Source organism: Drosophila hydei, unplaced genomic scaffold (genome assembly GCF_003285905.1).
Source record: "Drosophila hydei strain 15085-1641.00,03,60 unplaced genomic scaffold, DhydRS2 tig00000060-arrow-pilon, whole genome shotgun sequence".
Taxonomy (NCBI): Eukaryota; Metazoa; Arthropoda; class Insecta; order Diptera; family Drosophilidae; genus Drosophila; species Drosophila hydei.
In genome coordinates, this window is record NW_022045656.1 from 2937543 (window position 1) to 2955627 (window position 18085).

Consider the following 18085-nt stretch of genomic DNA (forward strand, 5'->3'; position numbering starts at 1 on the left):
TTTGACTCTAACTGACTCTGTCTCTCTCCCGCTCTATCGCTCTCATATTCAACAGCTCATTATGCAAGTGCAGCGTGTGTGACCATAGTTCAGTCAATGGAGGCAGCTCTCATGGTAAAAATTATGATTATCAAGTCGATTAAATGTGACATTGGGGCAACCGAAGAATGCCATATGCAAGCGAAAATAACAACAATAAACATTCTCGATATTGATCAATTGATAAGTTTGACGTATGTTAACACAAGAAAAGGTCTGCTTAGCACAAACTATCGACTAGCTAATGCTCTGTACTCAACTAAAAGTGACAGAGTGATAACATATATATATTTATATATATATATATGAACTGTAGACATGTTTTTACTTAGTGTGTTTCAATAAAAGTTGAAAGGGGAGTAACTCTTATACATTATTTGAGCATTTCAAGGACTTGACATTAATAGCATATAAAGACAGAAGTAAAGAAATCAAATATTTCGAAAATCTTAAGAAATATATATGTATTTATACATACGTATAATAATAATATTTGTTCACAAGCTATTAGTTAGAAATCTCTAGTTCCTGTGACATCTTAAATACCTCTATAGCTTCCGATTAAAAGGTATAATGTCTATGTTGTCTTCCTTCTGCAAACAACAAGCACAAACATTTGAATATTCAGTAATTAAAACCAAATATAGCAAATAAATTTCTCTTTTTAGTGAACGGCCAGCAGACACCCTATGCTTACACTTAGGTGTAAGCATAGGGAGATTTGCTGTAGGCTTTCGGATAAAAGGTTTAAATATAATTTTTAGATCGTTATTATTGGTGTGTAAAAATACCCTTTGCAAAACGACTGCTGTAGTATATAAAAGTTAGATAAGTAGTTGACTTCGTCTTTGTCCCTTGTTTAGGGTCTTAGTAAAGGGTAATAGCAATCAATTTTATATTTTTATTTTTATAACCTTCGCTATTCTTCTTTAAAATTGTACAAGTTGAAGCTACTAATATCGCCTCTCTGGCTTGTCTTACAGGGTATGTGAAATCAAAGCCACAAATAAAAGATAAGCTGCTGCGGTTGCTGCTGCTGCTGGCTCTGGTCGGCTGATGAATGATGTAAGCGGGGCAGACGCCTCTTAGGCCACAGGCCAAATCCATTGATAAGGAAACATTCGGAAACATTTGGCGCTGGGGCAGTAGAGTTTTATTGACTGTGAGTGTGTGGCTCTGTGGGTGTGTGGCAACAGCTGAGTTCAACTGTGCTGGCTGAAGTAATATGGCAGCAGGAGGCGCGGCGTCTGGTGCATGCGGTGGGCGGCACGTACATGACAATCGGCAGGCGATGTGGGCATGGCTCTTATCTTATCAGCCAGCGGGCGCTGCATAAAAAAACACAAAAACACAGAAAGAGCGTAAAATAAAATGAAGCACACACAGACACAGAGCAATGGTCGACTCAAATGTGTGTACAAATACTCTGAATAATGTGTAGTACATCTGTTACTTAAGCGCACAGGCTGACGTAGAGTTTCAGTTTCGTTTGTTGTGCGAAGGCAGCAACAAGTGCCCCGGCAGCAGCAGCACCAGCAGCAGCAGCAGCATCAATAGTTGCTGAAGCGCAACAAGTGCCACGCGTAGAGCGAGAGAAAGACAGAGAGAGAGAGACAGAGAAAGACAGAGAAGGGAGCAAAGAAAAATTGCCAGAGCTAAAAACACACCACGTCTCTTCAATTAGCTTTGCTGCAGTTTTATTTAAATATAAATTCGCATTAAGACATTCGCAAATTGATCACATTAAACTACGAAATAAATTCATTAAACGCAATTCAATTGGCAGCAGCAACAGCTGAGCGAAAAAAGAAGAAAAACGAGCAAAAAGTGAAAGGCGACAAGGAAAAGGGAAAACAAAAGTGGAAATGTTGTTCAAAGGCGTCCAACTACTGCGCAGCGGGTGAGTCCCAACAGTCTCAATATGAAAACAGGTTATATCCCTATATATATCCATATTCATATATACATATACATAGAGCATTAAGCGGGTCAATGTCAAAAGGTGGTCGATGGTTCCAGGTACACTCTGGCATTGGTTACTCTACTTGACTTACCTGTACGGTTTGTCACGTAGGCCACAAATAACCTACCTCAATTTTAGACCTTATTACAGCCTAAAATGATACTTATCGCAGCGATAAAATCAAAATTATTGAGTTCATTCAGCTGAAGCCGAGAAAAATTCCATATTGATCGTTTGCATAGCAGAGATACACTCATACACCCACACACACTTACACACACTTACACACTCACACACGCACACGCATACACAAATTTGCTTACACGCAGCAGCCCCAATTACAGCCTCAATGTTATTGTCGCAGATAGTCCACGGATCAATGCACCCGCTGTGGGGACGACAATAATCATAACGATTGCAGCTACAGCAGCAACAACTGCAATAACAACCATAAAAACAACTACAATAACATCGAAGACCACAAAGTCAGCCACAACAGTTCTTAGTAATCGCACATTCTGCCTCTCCCTCGAGGTAGGCTTCTCTCTCTCTCTCTTTGTCTCGCCGTTTCATTCTCAATTTTACAAACACTTTACACACATGTAGTTTGTTTATAAACAATTTTCCACGCACGCTACCAACACTTGACGCCCCATACCCCTTTCCAAGGCAAGTTTTATCAATGAATGTTTTCGTTTTAGTTGGGGCTTTTCTAGGGCGCTCGAAAGAAGGCAACACTTTTAAGATTTCCTCATTGCGGTTGCTTAGGTAAAAGCAACTAGAACATTTTAGGTATTCAGCAAGGGAGTAGAGTTTTTAAATATGAATAAAAGATCATTTAATTGCGAAAATGTATTTCAAAGTTAAAGCCATAGAGCTTAATATTTTTTCAGGCATCAAAGCAGAAAGCAGCGAAAAGGGTTGTCTAACTTAAACTTAGCTCTGAGGAGCCCTAAGATACATTTGAACTTAGATATGCGCAAAGTGAACTAAAGCAAAGTTTCAGCTCGCGTCTGAAAATTAAAAAAAAATTAATTAATTCATAAACAAATTGTTTCGGTTTTTGTTTCGTTGAGTTAAGTTTTTATGAAAATATCTTTTAAAAATTTTGCTTTTGTCCAAATTACTCCTAAAAAAAAAACTTTCTATACGACTTAAGTCTTTATAGTCCGGCTAATTTTTTTCTATGATATAACATATATATGATCAATTAATTTACAAGATTTTTTGTTGCTAAAATCAATTGAATTCTAATTCTTTTTAAATAACTGAAAAAGAAAAGCAAAATTTGCAGGTGGTTTTTTGCAGTGCTGCAAAATCAGCATTTGATAAGTCATCAACAATCTACTTCTCTCTTTCTCCTTTTGACTCTAACTGACTCTGTCTCTCTCCCGCTCTATCGCTCTCATATTCAACAGCTCATTATGCAAGTGCAGCGTGTGTGACCATAGTTCAGTCAATGGAGGCAGCTCTCATGGTAAAAATTATGATTATCAAGTCGATTAAATGTGACATTGGGGCAACCGAAGAATGCCATATGCAAGCGAAAATAACAACAATAAACATTCTCGATATTGATCAATTGATAAGTTTGACGTATGTTAACACAAGAAAAGGTCTGCTTAGCACAAACTATCGACTAGCTAATGCTCTGTACTCAACTAAAAGTGACAGAGTGATAACATATATATATTTATATATATATATATGAACTGTAGACATGTTTTTACTTAGTGTGTTTCAATAAAAGTTGAAAGGGGAGTAACTCTTATACATTATTTGAGCATTTCAAGGACTTGACATTAATAGCATATAAAGACAGAAGTAAAGAAATCAAATATTTCGAAAATCTTAAGAAATATATATGTATTTATACATACGTATAATAATAATATTTGTTCACAAGCTATTAGTTAGAAATCTCTAGTTCCTGTGACATCTTAAATACCTCTATAGCTTCCGATTAAAAGGTATAATGTCTATGTTGTCTTCCTTCTGCAAACAACAAGCACAAACATTTGAATATTCAGTAATTAAAACCAAATATAGCAAATAAATTTCTCTTTTTAGTGAACGGCCAGCAGACACCCTATGCTTACACTTAGGTGTAAGCATAGGGAGATTTGCTGTAGGCTTTCGGATAAAAGGTTTAAATATAATTTTTAGATCGTTATTATTGGTGTGTAAAAATACCCTTTGCAAAACGACTGCTGTAGTATATAAAAGTTAGATAAGTAGTTGACTTCGTCTTTGTCCCTTGTTTAGGGTCTTAGTAAAGGGTAATAGCAATCAATTTTATATTTTTATTTTTATAACCTTCGCTATTCTTCTTTAAAATTGTACAAGTTGAAGCTACTAATATCGCCTCTCTGGCTTGTCTTACAGGGTATGTGAAATCAAAGCCACAAATAAAAGATAAGCTGCCGCGGTTGCTGCTGCTGCTGGCTCTGGTCGGCTGATGAATGATGTAAGCGGGGCAGACGCCTCTTAGGCCACAGGCCAAATCCATTGATAAGGAAACATTCGGAAACATTTGGCGCTGGGGCAGTAGAGTTTTATTGACTGTGAGTGTGTGGCTCTGTGGGTGTGTGGCAACAGCTGAGTTCAACTGTGCTGGCTGAAGTAATATGGCAGCAGGAGGCGCGGCGTCTGGTGCATGCGGTGGGCGGCACGTACATGACAATCGGCAGGCGATGTGGGCATGGCTCTTATCTTATCAGCCAGCGGGCGCTGCATAAAAAAACACAAAAACACAGAAAGAGCGTAAAATAAAATGAAGCACACACAGACACAGAGCAATGGTCGACTCAAATGTGTGTACAAATACTCTGAATAATGTGTAGTACATCTGTTACTTAAGCGCACAGGCTGACGTAGAGTTTCAGTTTCGTTTGTTGTGCGAAGGCAGCAACAAGTGCCCCGGCAGCAGCAGCACCAGCAGCAGCAGCAGCATCAATAGTTGCTGAAGCGCAACAAGTGCCACGCGTAGAGCGAGAGAAAGACAGAGAGAGAGAGACAGAGAAAGACAGAGAAGGGAGCAAAGAAAAATTGCCAGAGCTAAAAACACACCACGTCTCTTCAATTAGCTTTGCTGCAGTTTTATTTAAATATAAATTCGCATTAAGACATTCGCAAATTGATCACATTAAACTACGAAATAAATTCATTAAACGCAATTCAATTGGCAGCAGCAACAGCTGAGCGAAAAAAGAAGAAAAACGAGCAAAAAGTGAAAGGCGACAAGGAAAAGGGAAAACAAAAGTGGAAATGTTGTTCAAAGGCGTCCAACTACTGCGCAGCGGGTGAGTCCCAACAGTCTCAATATGAAAACAGGTTATATCCCTATATATATCCATATTCATATATACATATACATAGAGCATTAAGCGGGTCAATGTCAAAAGGTGGTCGATGGTTCCAGGTACACTCTGGCATTGGTTACTCTACTTGACTTACCTGTACGGTTTGTCACGTAGGCCACAAATAACCTACCTCAATTTTAGACCTTATTACAGCCTAAAATGATACTTATCGCAGCGATAAAATCAAAATTATTGAGTTCATTCAGCTGAAGCCGAGAAAAATTCCATATTGATCGTTTGCATAGCAGAGATACACTCATACACCCACACACACTTACACACACTTACACACTCACACACGCACACGCATACACAAATTTGCTTACACGCAGCAGCCCCAATTACAGCCTCAATGTTATTGTCGCAGATAGTCCACGGATCAATGCACCCGCTGTGGGGACGACAATAATCATAACGATTGCAGCTACAGCAGCAACAACTGCAATAACAACCATAAAAACAACTACAATAACATCGAAGACCACAAAGTCAGCCACAACAGTTCTTAGTAATCGCACATTCTGCCTCTCCCTCGAGGTAGGCTTCTCTCTCTCTCTCTTTGTCTCGCCGTTTCATTCTCAATTTTACAAACACTTTACACACATGTAGTTTGTTTATAAACAATTTTCCACGCACGCTACCAACACTTGACGCCCCATACCCCTTTCCAAGGCAAGTTTTATCAATGAATGTTTTCGTTTTAGTTGGGGCTTTTCTAGGGCGCTCGAAAGAAGGCAACACTTTTAAGATTTCCTCATTGCGGTTGCTTAGGTAAAAGCAACTAGAACATTTTAGGTATTCAGCAAGGGAGTAGAGTTTTTAAATATGAATAAAAGATCATTTAATTGCGAAAATGTATTTCAAAGTTAAAGCCATAGAGCTTAATATTTTTTCAGGCATCAAAGCAGAAAGCAGCGAAAAGGGTTGTCTAACTTAAACTTAGCTCTGAGGAGCCCTAAGATACATTTGAACTTAGATATGCGCAAAGTGAACTAAAGCAAAGTTTCAGCTCGCGTCTGAAAATTAAAAAAAAATTAATTAATTCATAAACAAATTGTTTCGGTTTTTGTTTCGTTGAGTTAAGTTTTTATGAAAATATCTTTTAAAAATTTTGCTTTTGTCCAAATTACTCCTAAAAAAAAAACTTTCTATACGACTTAAGTCTTTATAGTCCGGCTAATTTTTTTCTATGATATAACATATATATGATCAATTAATTTACAAGATTTTTTGTTGCTAAAATCAATTGAATTCTAATTCTTTTTAAATAACTGAAAAAGAAAAGCAAAATTTGCAGGTGTAATACAAGTTTTCTGTTTTTACTGGGCCTACAACTTATAAGACTGTCGTAACAAATTTTTCAATAAATGTTTGAGTTCCGAAATAAATTATTTTCAAATAATATTTCAATCGTTATCTTGTCTTCAAGATGAGTACAGCTAAATGTTAACCTTGCCTCTTTCAGCTAGCCGAAGCAATCCTCACATTCTAACGTGATGATAACATTTATTATTAATCCACTATCAAGATTCAAGTCGATGTATTAAATTTTAGTATATAACATTATCATTTTCATTTTAATCAATATTAACCGGTCAGTATGAAAAAAAGTGTAGCATACTTTGCGGCTGTTCATATAATGCAATATTTCGGCTTTCGTACAGAGTTTAAATTTGCATTGCATACTTTTCTGGGCTTAAAAGAAGCTTTTGAACGTCGAGCCATTTCTTTGTTTTGCTTTGTGTTTTGGTTCTTTGTTGGCGTACACCCACGCTGCACAGTGTTTTTGTGTTTTTGTTTTGGCTCCAGTTTTTTTTGCGCCGCTATCTGAGCTTTGTCTGCGTGTGTGGGGGAAAAAGCGAGCACGATCTGTGAGCGAAGAGCACCGCTGCAGTTGACCGACAAGTTTTGCTGCCTTCCCCCAACCACTCGCCATGTCTCTTGACTGTCTGTGTGTATGCGTTTGCGTGTGTGTATGCCCGTAAATAAACACAAACAGCCGTTTGCATTGGTGTGCTGCTTTTGCTTTTGAGGGCACTTAGCAACAGTGCCGGACACTGGAAATCAGAGAAACCAAAATAAAAAAGAAGAGAATAAAGAAAAAACGCACAAAAATATCTTTGGCTTTACCAGACTTGTTTGGCTTGCTGTTGCCTTTGTTTTGATAGCGGCTTTTTGGTGTCTGTGGCGTGTTTTGGATCGGTCAACAACGTGTGGCCCGACCATTTCGAATACCCTGTCTACACATATAAACTGCGAGTATAGTCATATAATTATATTGTAATAAAAGGAAAAATCAACTCGAATTATTTATACTATTATGCATAAAGATACAAATTCATAAATAAATAAATATATATAAATAAAGATAATATATCCAATTGTTTAAAGGGTATTTGACAGCTAATCAGCTATGACAGCACCCTTTTTGATATTAACACTTGTTTTGCATGGGTTTCCTCTTAGCGTTTCTCGTTTCTAAGAACTACAGCTATGTAACTGTCAGATACAATTCATGGCAGACATTGTTGTGCTTGCGCAATCTACAGACAACCAACGACAACATCAACAACTGTCTGTCTCTCTCTCTCTGAGTGAACTCTCTGAATGATAACCTCAGACAACCCGAACAACCGATGACAACAATAAGATTGTTGTTATTGCCATTTAGTTCGCTAGCCGAGCCCCCCAATCGAGCGCAACAAAACAGAAATAGAAATACGAAAAAAACAAATACAATATTCATAATAATAATAATATTTTTTGCATCTAGGCAAACGCATAACAATAATATTTAAATAACATTTGTGTATTGCTAATGAATAATATTTTCCAGCTAATTGGGAAAGTCTTAAATTTCGATTACTCAATAAAAATGATTCGAACCAAACAAGAAAAAAAATGAAAAACTCACCTGCTAATTACGAAGATATCGTATTGTTTAGAGCTTATCAGTTAATTGTTTGTTTACTACACTCGCAATATTTATCGCACGAATTTCGTTGCGGTTTCAAAGAATTTTTCATTGGCGATAAGATAAGATAGCTAATGGTCGTATATATGCTTAATTTCGATTATTTTGGGGTAAACACATGTTTTATATGCGCAATCGAAGTATTTTCGATGACGTGAAATATATTTTATATACACTGCGCGAAATGTGGGCTCAAATTTAATGCAATGACGAACACCTGTTAGCATAATATCAGCGAGCTGTATCCCTTATCCCGTATTGGAAATGACAGAAACAGATATAAAGAGAGAGAAGAGTTTCAATGTTAAGCTAACTTAAAAATTACGCAGCATATTCACTTTACATAGTTGGGCAAGTGAATTTGTCATGCAATAATGGAATATTTTGAATGCAGCCATCAAATAGTGATCTACACTAAGAAAATTGATATGGAAAAAGAAAGAAAGAAACTGAAACTCTTTAAAGTAATTTAACTCAGTTCAACTTTGTGTCTTTATAAATATGATAAAATGAAATGGCTGTGACATGTTGACTGGCTGTCCGTCAATTTTGTTTTCTGCATCTTTGTATTTTTACCCCTCTCAATCGGCCGTTTAACTGCGCCACAGAACGAGACTTTGGACCCACTGTATCCGAGTGCGCTAGCATAGACATCGCTTGCCTCGTTGCTATATATGCGTCTATTACCTTCCACATCGTATACATATATACATGAAATGCTCAATAATCTACGTAGACAGACAACATTTATACGCCTACATTATGTAGAAGTTATCGCTTATCAACTGGTAAACACACACACATACAGACGCACACTCACACATATCGAGTCGTAGTTTCTGGTTGTCGCTTGGACTTTGCTATGCTATAAAGCCTCATTAAATTAAATATAGCATTACGAAAAAAGTGGTCAAGTTCTATAAAGCTACTAAGTATTAGTTCTCACTGGAACTCAGTTTTTGTGAAACAACATTCAACAACATTGCTGACCTTGGCACTGAGTTGGCGGCATATTTTCTTGAGTGGATTTCGCCTCAGACAATATTATTGGAGCAGTTTGTTCATATTACTGTTAGACGCTTATGCTATAGGTGAAAGCTATTAATATGTGGTAAATATGTGTGTGTATAGTTAGCTATACTATAATCTCAGACAGCTTATTTACCAAAGATTGAATTTCTATGCTTTGCTCGACGAGAATCATTCTGCCAAATTGAAGCTGTTATCTGCCTCAGCTCAACCTTTAAAGACTTATACTAAACCAGTTTTCACTGGAAGCTTAAAAATGATCTTGATCTTAATTATAAATGGGACACGTCTAAGCTTGATGTAAATAATAAATATTGATCATAAATGTTTGTATTGAATTACTTGCTAATAGAGAGCGTTAGCTTGTTTCTCTGCCAATGGTGTAGAGTAGAAGGATATCTATAGAATCCTCCTATGCATAGATATAGAAAGAAAATGAGAAGTAAATAAACAAAATATACAATAGTTTCAGACTTCCTTTTCCATAGCATCAATAAATATAGGTCTCAAATAAATAAGCATTTAAAAATGCAAATATGAAAATGTTGTTTAATTAATTAAATCGTAATAGGGTTTTCCTTTTACTCATTAAAAAAAGAAATCCACAAAAATTATTATTGAATCATTTTTCTTACGAAATACTGCTAAAGGCAATCTCATTGTTGTTCGTATAGGAAAACGTAATATAACAGCTAAAATCTATAATATAATTTAGTTTAGTATATTTTTAAAATACGAAACACACGCAAATGAGTTTCGAACCCGGATTCTTATATATATATATATATATATATATATATATATAAATATACATATATATATATATTTATATATATAATAAATAAAATATAATTCCAAAGTTTTCCTGCCTTTTCTGTATAGTATATAGATTAACATGTGACGTCAAGTCAGCTATGGAAAAACCTTCCATAGCGTTTGCGACTCAAATTAATTCTAGCTATAAAACCAGTTCACAGTTTAATTATTTATATAGAGCAGACACAGGAGTAACCAAGAATAAAAATATACATTATATATACAAATGTTTATGCTCAGATAGGCGTTTGTATATTTTGCCCAATGTCCCAAGCCAATTACTGGTTATTGCATTATATGGTAATATGCTATGACGTCTATAACTGTAGTTGAACTGTGCAACAGCTGATCGACTCTCAGATATAAACGATTTGGCACATATAAGATGCATACAAATCTTTAAAGCAAAACAAAATCAAATGTTTTTAGCTTTTTTAGCCACGCGTCGTCATCAATTTGTGTTTTATTTTGCTTGATTTTGTTTCTGCTTTGCGTTGCTGTCGCTTGCGACTGGTTCAAACCGGAGCTGTGGAACTGGTTTGATTTGCTTGCTTGCTGCGATAGCCAGCTGATAAGAGTGAAAAGTGGCTACCAATACTTCGATGGGTAAATCTTAATGTGTGTGTGTGCGTGTGTGATTAGCGGTGCCCTTTAACGAGTGTGTGATTGTGCTTTATTGCGGTCTGTCTGGTGCTGAAACTAAGGCCACGGCTAGTTGACTTGGTTGATGAACTTGTTCAAAGACAAATTAAAGTTCATTGAGAGAAAAAGCTGACCGCTTAACGAAGAGATTTCCTTTAAAAATTGTCTATTGAAATCAGCTGAAAAGGAAATTTTCATTTACTGTTGCCACGTATCCAAAAATAAAAATGCCACGTCAAAATGTGTGTACACCCAGACGCATCCAACTACATATAGTTGTCGCTATAAATTGGCCATATACATATATATAAATGTATATATATGCCATATATATATATATATATATTTATGTATATAAGTAGAAACACACGCGCTTTTAAATTTTCTGCGTATTCCTTCAACGCGTGAAAATCTCAATAAAAATAAAAATAAATATGCGGCACGAAAATAAAATGTACCAAAGAGCAGCTGCCAGTATGCGTTGCGGCATGCCCACCAAAATAGGCGCAAGAGGCGCATATACCCTGTACTAGAAACCAAACAATGTGTTCTCAGCATGCAAAAAGGCAATCAATGACTTAATTACATTAATTAAATACAAAATACAGGGTATTCCTTTGCCTATGAGCATTCTTTGTCTTTGCCAAGTCTTTTAAAAGTCTGAAAAGATTGTTTGAATAAAGTATGAAAAGGGTTTTGTAGAGAAGAATTTGGCATTACAAGGTATATTGTGCACATAAATATATAAAACGTACTTGGATCATTATTATTATATAATTTAAGAGCCAAAATAAGTTTAAAAATGGGAATATTTTACGACTAGCTGGCAATGTAAAAAGAATGATTGTGATGGGCATAAAACATATTACTAATTCTGGATATCTGGTAGAGAATTCAGGGTGTACAGGGTATTCGCAAGCACACATGTTTTGTGAACATGCGCTTAGCATTAAAATGCATTTGCTATTTGCAAAATGCCAAGAGAACAAACGCACTGCAGAGCGTGCCAAGCTGAGCACTGTTGATCCCATTTGCATTCCATTTGAAATGCCCATTACCTTTCGCATTTGTTATCTGTTTGTTTCAGCTGATTAGAAATTGAACTCTTCGTTTGTTTTGAGCGCGTGGCTGCCATCAAAAATTGTCGAGTCGTCTGTACCGAATAATTAGCTACAAGTGTCAAAGCTGATAACAAAAATCTCGCAGCTGAATTTTTGGACATTTGCAGTAAACAAAGCAGCGAGAGCTCTTTCCCACTTAACTATGGTCAGTTCTTATCATTAGCAAGAGCTTGGCACATTAAAATGGCATAAATAAAAAATAAATATACAAAATACATTTAAAAGGCTCATAAAAAGACAAGGCAGATTAGCAGTGGCTTCACAAATTATAGTCAATGTTTAATCTGGGCGGGTCTTAGGTTTCGCTTTTCTGTATACAAGAAGTTCGCAAAAGTTTCAAAAGATAAGCAAAAGAGCTCTCTGCGTATCGCCGCAAACGCTGTCAATTTGATAAAACAACACAAACATTTATTAAATATTCATTCGCTTTGAATTAGCAGACAAATTAATTAGCGAATCGCGATTTGATTTGACGCAAATGAAGGAAGGTTAGTTTGAGAGAATGCGCACAATTTATCGATCGAACAAATATTTACTATGTATATATAAATATATAAATTGCTTGGGGAAATTGATCAAGAATGCTATAGGCATATTATATAGTAGACAATATCGCAGTTTAACTTGACTTTGTTCAACAACAAATAAAAAGAAATTCAAATAAGTCTGAATTTATCACGTGAAATATTTTGTTACTCAACAGATTTTTATATGTTTTACCATACTATATATTATACTATACTATATACGCTAAATCACTGTATATATATACGCATAATATTTTCATATTTTATCTCAAAAGTAAATATTCATTATATTAAAATCAATTTTTAATTTTATATAAATTAAAATATGTTAATTACTTGAAACAGTGTTCCAAACAGCATTTGTTAAATATGTTGTTTATTTAAAAAGATTAAAAATAAATTTTATTTTGTCTATAAATAACTAACTATATAAATAAATATATTTAATCGGCTATTTGCGAGGTTTTCAAATATTATATAATAAACTTATTTCTGTTATTTAGCCTAATTAACATTCATGGTTCAAATTTCTCACACATGCATGTTCATAGTGTATTTTGTGTTTTAGCTGAAGATTTAATAATACAAAATGGTATTTAAGCAGTTGTCATCAGATGAGCTGTCTTAGTCAACGTTTTATTCCAACCCACTACGCGATGAGAATTCATAGTTCAAACCCCAAGCGAATGCTGAATTTAATGTAATAGTTCTCGCACCATTACATACTTCGTTTTATCTACGCTTAGAGAGCATTTCATTCCTCTGCTTTCTACATTTGGTTTGGTAAATTAGCTTGACGACATTTGAGATACAGCATCGAGTATTTTTTATCATGTGTCAAGCTGTGTGCATATAGTTAATGTGTGTTAATAACTCGAACCGGGACAATGACAATCTGCCATGCAAACCACGCACAAGCAAGCGTATAGTATAGTATATAGTATATATAGTATATCTATAAATGTATATGTTTATGCATAGAGTATTTGAGTAGCTAAACGCGCCACTAGAAAATGCGCAGTTTCCGAAAAAAAGTGGTCGTCTGACCGAAACAAAATTAGATTACATAAATGTGTGACGTCACTGAAGCGAAGAGCTACAATGGCGTGAATATCCATTGGACTTTAGACCCTCCGAGCAATGTAACTAGAACCACACGCGTGTGCCCCAGATACTAGATATGAGAGCTGATAAATGTGATCAACTACGTCGATAAATAGATATTGACGAACAGCTTATAGATATAAAGCTAAAGGGCTTTGGATTTAATAAGCTCATATGTGAAATGCTGGCCATATTTGTAGCACTTACAACCACGGTCAACAAACAGCTGTTATCATGCACAGAAATATATATATATAGAGAGAGAAAGATTATCTCTTACAAAAACCATAACAGAGAACGCAGCATAAGCTGTCGACCTAGAGGCTGGCTGATGAAATATTGCATCATTCAATTGAGTTTGGCCGGTTCAGTGGAACGAAAGTGAGGCAGTCATGACGCCTTCACATTTCTCTCTCTCGCTTGGATTTTTTCTCTCTTTTTCTTGGCTATTGAAGGTTGCGTCTCAGTTGCTGCTTTTGCTTTGGATTCCCCAAACCGAACGCGCTGTGCAAAAGTCGAAGCAAGTTTTTCATGAATTCACAAGCAGCAGACACAAATAATAAACGAAGAAATGTTGACTAACTGTCGGAGACTCTCTAAGTAAAAGTTTGCTGTATAGAAATCTTTCCTTTAAATGTCTAGAATGGGAACCTCGCTAGAATACATAGATATTTTAACTTTTCATATCATTTTTGTAGTAAATATAGGCTTAGATGTAGGAATATAGAGATATAGGTATTTATTTGAGTTAAATTTAATTAAGTTCCTAAGTGCCTACATCTAAGAGCTAGTTGAAAAGATAATATAATTATTCATAGATCAGACCTTAAGTGAAAGCCATCAAAACATGAATCAGATATCACAAAAGTCTTAAAGTTAAAAGTCGCCTGCAGAGGTCCCACCGTCTTCTCGCCAAAAATATACCCACTTGTACCGGTTGCGTTACAGGGTATTGCCAGAAACCTGCACAACCAGCCAACAGCTGATTAGCCAGTTTGTGTTTTACAATTGTGTGTGGGACAAATGCGACGGGTGACGGCAACTCAACTCTTTTTTTCCAACATACTTAGAATACTAATTGAGGTACAGTTGTGCGCAAAACATGCAGATACAAGCGGGCTGCGGGCTGCGGGCAGGTAAAATTGGTAAGCCCTCAAAGCAGCAATCTTGGGATTTGAACATATGCCTAAGCAGGTAGCTCACGACTCTTTACTTATCTTAGATAATTCTTATTCTTTACAGATTGGCCTCTCCGCCCAAGTGTTACAATTTTCGACTGGTCTGCCGCTCGCTGTCTGTGCAATATGGAGATGTGAAGACATTGACGCCGGCTGTCCGAGACTATGTGGATAAGTGCGTGAATCTGTGCCAACCGGATCGCGTGCATATCTGCGATGGCAGCTCTGCGGAGAGCAAGCTGCTGCAAGGCTTGATGCTGAAGCAGGGCACGATCCTTCCACTGCCCAAGTACAAGAATTGCTGGCTGGCACGCACCAATCCAGCCGATGTGGCACGCGTGGAGTCCAAGACGTTCATCAGCACAGAGCGCAAGGAGGAGACGGTGCCAGTTACGCCAAATGCCACGCCCGGAACGCTTGGCAATTGGATCTCCGATGCGGATCTGAAGGCTGCCATTGGAGAGCGTTTCCCTGGCAGCATGAAAGGTCGCACTATGTATGTGATACCCTTTAGCATGGGTCCCGTAGGCTCACCTCTCTCCAAAATAGGCATAGAAATCACCGACTGTCCATATGTAGTAGAGTCCATGAAGATTATGACGCGTGCTGGTGCTCCAGTACTGCAGGTGCTGCAGCAGGGTGACGGACAGTTCGTTAAGTGTCTTCACTCGGTCGGCACACCAGCCAGTGGTGTACAGGCCCAGGCCTCGTGGCCGTGTGATCCAGAGCGCACCATCATACTCCATAAGCCAGCCGAGAATGAGATTGTTTCTTATGGCTCGGGCTATGGTGGCAACTCTTTGCTGGGCAAGAAATGTTTTGCCTTGCGCATTGGCAGCACCATTGCCAAGCGGGAAGGTTGGCTGGCCGAGCACATGCTAATTTTGGGCATCACCAATCCGCAGGGCAAGAAGATTTACGTGGCAGCCGCCTTTCCCTCGGCCTGCGGCAAGACCAATCTAGCCATGATGACGCCCAGTCTGCCGGGCTACAAGGTGGAGTGCGTTGGCGATGACATCGCCTGGATGAAGTTCGACTCACAGGGCGTGCTGCGCGCCATCAATCCCGAGAATGGCTTCTTTGGCGTTGCACCCGGCACCTCGCGTGCCACCAATCCCATCGCCATGGACACCATCTTCAGCAATACGGTCTTTACCAATGTGGCCTCCACGTCGGATGGCGGTGTTTACTGGGAGGGCATGGATGCATCACAGTTGAGCAATGTCACAGTCACCGATTGGCTGGGCAAACTCTGGTCAGCCGAATCGGGTAAGCCGGCTGCTCATCCCAACTCCCGTTTCTGCACTCCTGCTGCTCAGTGCCCAATTATTGATCCCGCCTGGGAGGACAGCGCCGGCGTTCCCATCTCTGCGATTCTGTTTGGTGGTCGTCGTCCCGCAGGCGTTCCTTTGGTCTATGAGGCACGCGACTGGGCACATGGCGTCTTTATAGGAGCTGCCATGCGAAGCGAGGCAACTGCCGCAGCTGAGCACAAGGCCAAGGTAGTCATGCACGATCCTTTCGCGATGCGTCCTTTCTTTGGCTACAACTTTGGTGACTATCTCGCGCACTGGCTGAGCATGGAGCAGCGCGGAAAAGTGCCCAAGATCTTCCACGTGAATTGGTTCCGCAAGAGCAATGAGGGCAAGTTCTTGTGGCCAGGATTCGGTGATAACTCGCGTGTTCTGGACTGGATCTTCCGTCGTGTGGAAGGCGAGAAATGCTTCGAGGAGTCGCCCATCGGCCTGCTGCCCAGCCAGGGTGCATTGAATGTTGAAGGCGTCAAAGGCGAAGTGGATCTCAAGCAGCTGTTCGAACTGCCCAAAGAATTTTGGCAGCAGGAGGTCAAAGAGATCGAACAGTACTTCGAGGCCCAAGTGGGCAGTCATTTGCCACGCCCCGTAGCAGAGCAGCTGACAGAACTGAAGAATCGTGTGGCCAACATGTGATGTGCATAATCGCTCCACTCTGTGCGGTTTCATAGGTTATTCATAATCTTAGTTTAATAAAGTCTCATAAAACCAGCACGAGCAAGATTTTATTGTACGGCATTCCATGGTCATGGGCGTGGCTTATCGGGCAAGAAAGAGATAGACAAAACGCCTATGAGAGGAGACAGCGCGAGAAAGTGGGAGGGAGGCCCGTCCACAAAATTGGCGTAAACAAGCATATAAATTCATAATCGTGTTAACCTCTGCACCACTGCGAATTATCAAGATCGCTGGAAGAAAGAAAAAACAAGTAAATATTGAGGCAAATGAAAAAATTACCAAAAACTTGGCGCTCGAAAACGTGCCTCCATAGTTGCCAAGGTCTGATTAAAGGCCTGGTCATGGGGTGGTGTGATCCAACATGCAGCAAATTAGAAAGAAATAGGCCTTAACACAGCACTGATAACACGTTCAGTGTGCCCAAGAAAGGGGTTCTGCTAGATCCGGTTAAAGGTTCATAAATAATATTTAGCCCTTCAGATTGCAACTACACGAGAGCTATATTATATTTAACTGAAGATAACTTAAGATTCTTGGCTAATTTTTCTAGTATATGGGCTACTTGTTGAGATAGAAGATATGAAATATTTCTTAAGATCCCAAACAACACGAATGAAGCACAGCTTAGCAAATGGATTGATGCTTTCAACGCCAGATAAAAATACTTATTTCTGGTTGTTTGATATATTTTTATCACAAATTATTAGATGTGTTTTGATATGGAGCTTAGACTAGGCGAACATATTTATTTCAAGACAAAGATAAGATATATTGCAACAATTATTGGTATACATTATATAGTATAACTAAATAATATCATAGAATCTAATCAAAGTTTAGTTTATGGCAAATGAAATTAAAAAGTCTATTTCTGGCTCATCAGGTCTAAGGTCTATGGGAATTCAAGATCTATCAGAATAGCTAACATAATGAAGTCTAGAGCCTGCTGTAGTAAAATCTGGCATTTTTTCGTAAGCAAATGCAACAATTTCTAGATCCGGATTGCACAAACAGAGATTGGCTCTATTTTTAGAAAATAATATTTTCCATTGCATCTAGACTCCAGGGGCCCGTTTGTCCAGGTTGATAAGGTCCATATATATATATATTGGTTTTCATTATTATTTATTGATCCGCCAACTCATTGACGTAGATTCAAAAAAGTCAAGTCATCAAACACGCTTTGGCTATATAGCACGACGATCTTTGCACGACGCGGGGCTGAGACCAGGGGCATAGGGATTGAGGAAGTGAGAGGCTGAGGAGGGGGAGGCTGGCTGGCAGGCAGGCAGGCAGGGCAGCACAGGCAGACAGTTGATGATGATTGTGATGATGATGA

The 18085-nt window shown here is 38.2% G+C and overlaps 1 protein-coding gene across 3 annotated transcripts; it reads left to right on the top strand.

Moving 5' to 3' along the window:
• The first annotated feature begins 1514 nt into the window (after positions 1–1514).
• Positions 1515–16780, top strand: LOC111594334 (phosphoenolpyruvate carboxykinase [GTP]-like). 3 transcript variants are annotated; one of them, XM_030226113.1, is made up of 2 exons: positions 1515–1939; positions 14820–16780. In XM_030226113.1, the coding sequence occupies exons 1-2, from the start codon at positions 1905–1907 to the stop codon at positions 16702–16704; spliced, it is 1920 nt and encodes a 639-aa protein (XP_030081973.1). In that variant the 5' UTR covers positions 1515–1904; the 3' UTR covers positions 16705–16780. The 3 variants fall into 3 exon arrangements, with proteins under 3 accessions (XP_030081973.1, XP_023163348.2, XP_023163347.2); XM_023307580.2 differs by lacking the exon at positions 1515–1939 and adding an exon at positions 4880–5304; XM_023307579.2 differs by lacking the exon at positions 1515–1939 and adding an exon at positions 14607–14771.
• Positions 16781–18085: the final 1305 nt, after the last annotated feature.